We start from the raw sequence: 3,396 nt of genomic DNA, 5'->3' as shown, positions 1-3,396 counted from the left end.
CCAAAGCTGGAACCTACCTGGAGTCTCCAGAAGTGCAAGGTGTCAGGATCTCAGAGACTTCAGTTAGGTAAAGAATCCTAAAAAAATGACCCCCACTAGATAAGAATCACAAGCTGAAGTGTTGTAAAATACATTATTATTATTATATTGTTATACACATTTGTGTCCTGATATTTCACAAAAACATGCCCACACACACACTCACTCACTCACACATACACGCTCACACACGCTCACACACGCTCACACACGCACACACACGCACACACACGCACACACACGCACACACACGCACACACGCACACACACGCACACACACGCACTCACTCTCTTACACTCTCTTACACTCTCTTACACTCTCTTACACTCTCTTACACTCACTCACTCACATACACTCACACACACACTGGTTTTCAGATGGAGAGGAACTTCCTCGTGACTTGTTTGTGTGTGTCGACGCCTCCGCAGGTTTCCTTCAACCCTAGACGTCACGTGAGCTTTCACATGGACGAGGAGGAGATCGTCCGCATCAACCTGCGCAAGGACGTGCTCATCCGAGGCCAAGAGGACTACCGGCAGCCCGTGCTGTGGAAGCGGGACGCGGAGCGCGAGGAACCCGACGCCACCGCCACCTTCTCCAAGCCCAGCGGCAAGAAGTGTGAGTACCTGTACGCCAAGGCTCCGGAGCGGCACAAAGACTCCGTGAAGACCCAGCAGCCATCGGCCAAGCCGTCCCACTCGCCCTGCATCTTCTGCCTCAAGATGTTCAACCACGAGGACAACGAGCGGGGGCAGTGCCAGAAAGCGCCCGACCCCATCAAGCAGTGCATCTACAAGGTGAGCTGCATGCTGTGTGCCGAGAGCATGCTGTACCACTGCATGTCCGACTCGGAGGGCGACTACTCGGACCCGTGCTCCTGCGACGCCAGCGAGGAGCAGTTCTGCGTGCGCTGGCTGGCCCTGCTGGGTCTGTCTGTGCTGGTGCCCTGCATGTGCTGCTACCCGCCTCTGCACGCCTGCCACCGCTGCGGGGAGGTCTGTCGCTGCTGCGGCGGAAAGCACAAGGCCGCGGACTGAGCCACATGACTGACAGCAACACACACACTATCATGAGCGTTTGATTGTCTCCATTGTTGAGGTTCATCTGCTGATTCTTGATGTCTGATTGACGCCGGATCTCTGAATGTTTTCTGCCATAATCCTCATGGATCGCATCCTGAGTCTATAAACCCCAGTCTTCCTCAGAAACACAGGGACGTAAATCTGGTGTAAATACTAGGACTGGCATCTGCTGGCTCCCACCTGGCCAAGCTGGCTGGCAGACCTACACACCCACCGATCTATGTGCAGCTTCCTCAACAATGACGGAGTCAATCCAACCATGCAAGTTCATTATATCTTCTTCTCTCAACACGGAAGGAATCGATTGCAACTGCAACACCTTCGGACTGAACTATCAAGACTTTCTCCTGTGTAGGGTTGGGTATCGTTTGGGTTTTTTTCGATTCCGGTGCCAAAGCGATACTTTTAAAACGGTACCGGTGCCTAAACGGTTCCTGAACCGATACTTAAAAAAAAAAAAAAAGGCCACAAAACGAGGTGGATGACATTAAATGGCTTTTTATTTATTTTTTATTTAAATTGAACCATTTATTAAAAGTTTAATGTATACTTAAATGTATGAATATACATAAATACAAAACACAATTTACTTATTTACAAATTATTATTGACTTATTTACAAATTCACAGGAAAACCTAAGCCACCTAACCCAACTACAAGCCTAATATAACTCTAAATAACAGTTACAGTAATAACAGCAGTAGTCTGTGTCCTTGGTCTGCTACAAACCAGCTTCGAGCTTCAGCTTTATTTTGAAATATGATCATATTCTCTGGCTAAATATTTTAGAACGCATCGCCTTAATGTTTCCATGGCGACGCGTCATGTTTCTCACGTGACACACAGCAGCCGCAATAGCGCTGAAAACTCAGCTGTATCGGGTTTATTTCGCTTTTTCTTTTTATTCAAAATATTCACAAACTTCTTAACTGTGTCACGAACTATCTGATGTTCAAATGTGTGAGTGAATGTGTGTTAGTTGATCTATAAAGCGCAATGGGCGGCGTAATGTTAGTTTGCGCCTCAGAATCGGATCTGTTGGATTTACAACACTTGAGTGCATTCTCGTCTCACGAAATACATGAAAGTAAGTGACCAGTGAACTGGAAGAAGAATAGAGTAAACTATACAGTTGCTATATAATGTGCATGTATCTGATGTGAATAAAACACGTAACGTTGGTCAAATTATAACCGTCTGAAAGGATTGTCATAGCCGCTTCCATAGACATCAGTGTGTGTTTTTTGCTAGTAGCCGACTTATGAGCATTTAAATGTCTGAAACCTGAAATAAACATGTGGTTGAAAACACTGAATAGTTGTCATGAGTTGTGATGTGACCAGCACTGAGCGTCTGTCTCTGGCTTGGTGCCAGCCAAAGCACGTTTGAATTTTGGCACCGAAATGAGGAACCGAAATCTGCGTTCTGATTCGGTCCGGTACATACCGGTTATATAAGTACCGGTGCCATATTGGCACCGGGTTTCGGTACCCAACCCTACTCCTGTGACAGTATGTCCGGATGTTCTTCAACCGTTCGGGCAAATGCAAGTAATGTACGATATACAAAATAACTGTTTAGTTAGTCAAAGCTGTAAACCCCTGTGTTCTAACAAAGGAGCTTGCTTCCATAGCTTCATTCCTCTGTTCTGATCCGATTTTTCAGTCACTTTCACTTTCCATTCTACCCCATGTTTGTGTGTATGTGTGTTTTTTATTATTTTTTTATTAGTTGTGTTCATGATTTAGTTAATAAAGCTTGTGCACAATACATGTTTGGTTCTGACTCCCTGCCTTCAAACAAATTGTCACTTAAATGATCTATTTTGTTACACGCTCTAAGCACTGTAAATTCTAAGGGAGTAAATATTAGCTGTGCCCTCTCAGGTCTGGAAAGAGAGTAAAGGCACCCCCTAGGCGGAGAAGTACCAGGCAACAGATCTATAGCACATGGGTGGTGCGGACGAAGAGATGAAGCTCGGGACTTACTGAAAACCGTTCTCAAATCATGGTACGCCTCCGGTACATTCGCCAGGCTCACCGGCTTTTCACACAGAATAAAGTCGTGTTTGCACCGCAGGAACTTTCCCCAGGAACTAGGAACTTTGGGCTGGTACTCTGTGTGTTTCGACCGCAGGGTCTAAATGAAGTTCTTGGTAAATATTTTCCCCTCCGAAAGTCCCTGCTTGCAAGGTAGTACTTTTTCAAAGTTCAGGAACTTTCGGGGGTGGGACTTGGGCGCTGAACATGCTGATTGGTTGAGCTCACGCAGCA

General features: G+C 46.2%; 1 protein-coding gene across 1 annotated transcript; it reads left to right on the top strand.

The window, feature by feature from the left end:
* Positions 1-417: 417 nt before the first annotated feature.
* LOC307143867 (sprouty-related, EVH1 domain-containing protein 1-like) lies at positions 418-1,077 on the top strand (the record flags this gene model as incomplete). The annotated part of the gene is made up of 1 exon (XM_079845677.1): positions 418-1,077. The coding sequence occupies one exon, from the start codon at positions 418-420 to the stop codon at positions 1,075-1,077; it is 660 nt and encodes a 219-aa protein (XP_079701803.1).
* Between the last annotated feature and the right edge of the window lie 2,319 nt (positions 1,078-3,396).

The sequence above is a fragment of the Gobio gobio genome (assembly GCF_949357685.1).
Source record: "Gobio gobio genome assembly, chromosome: 1".
Taxonomy (NCBI): Eukaryota; Metazoa; Chordata; class Actinopteri; order Cypriniformes; family Gobionidae; genus Gobio; species Gobio gobio.
This window is presented reverse-complemented; position numbering and strand designations above follow the sequence as displayed.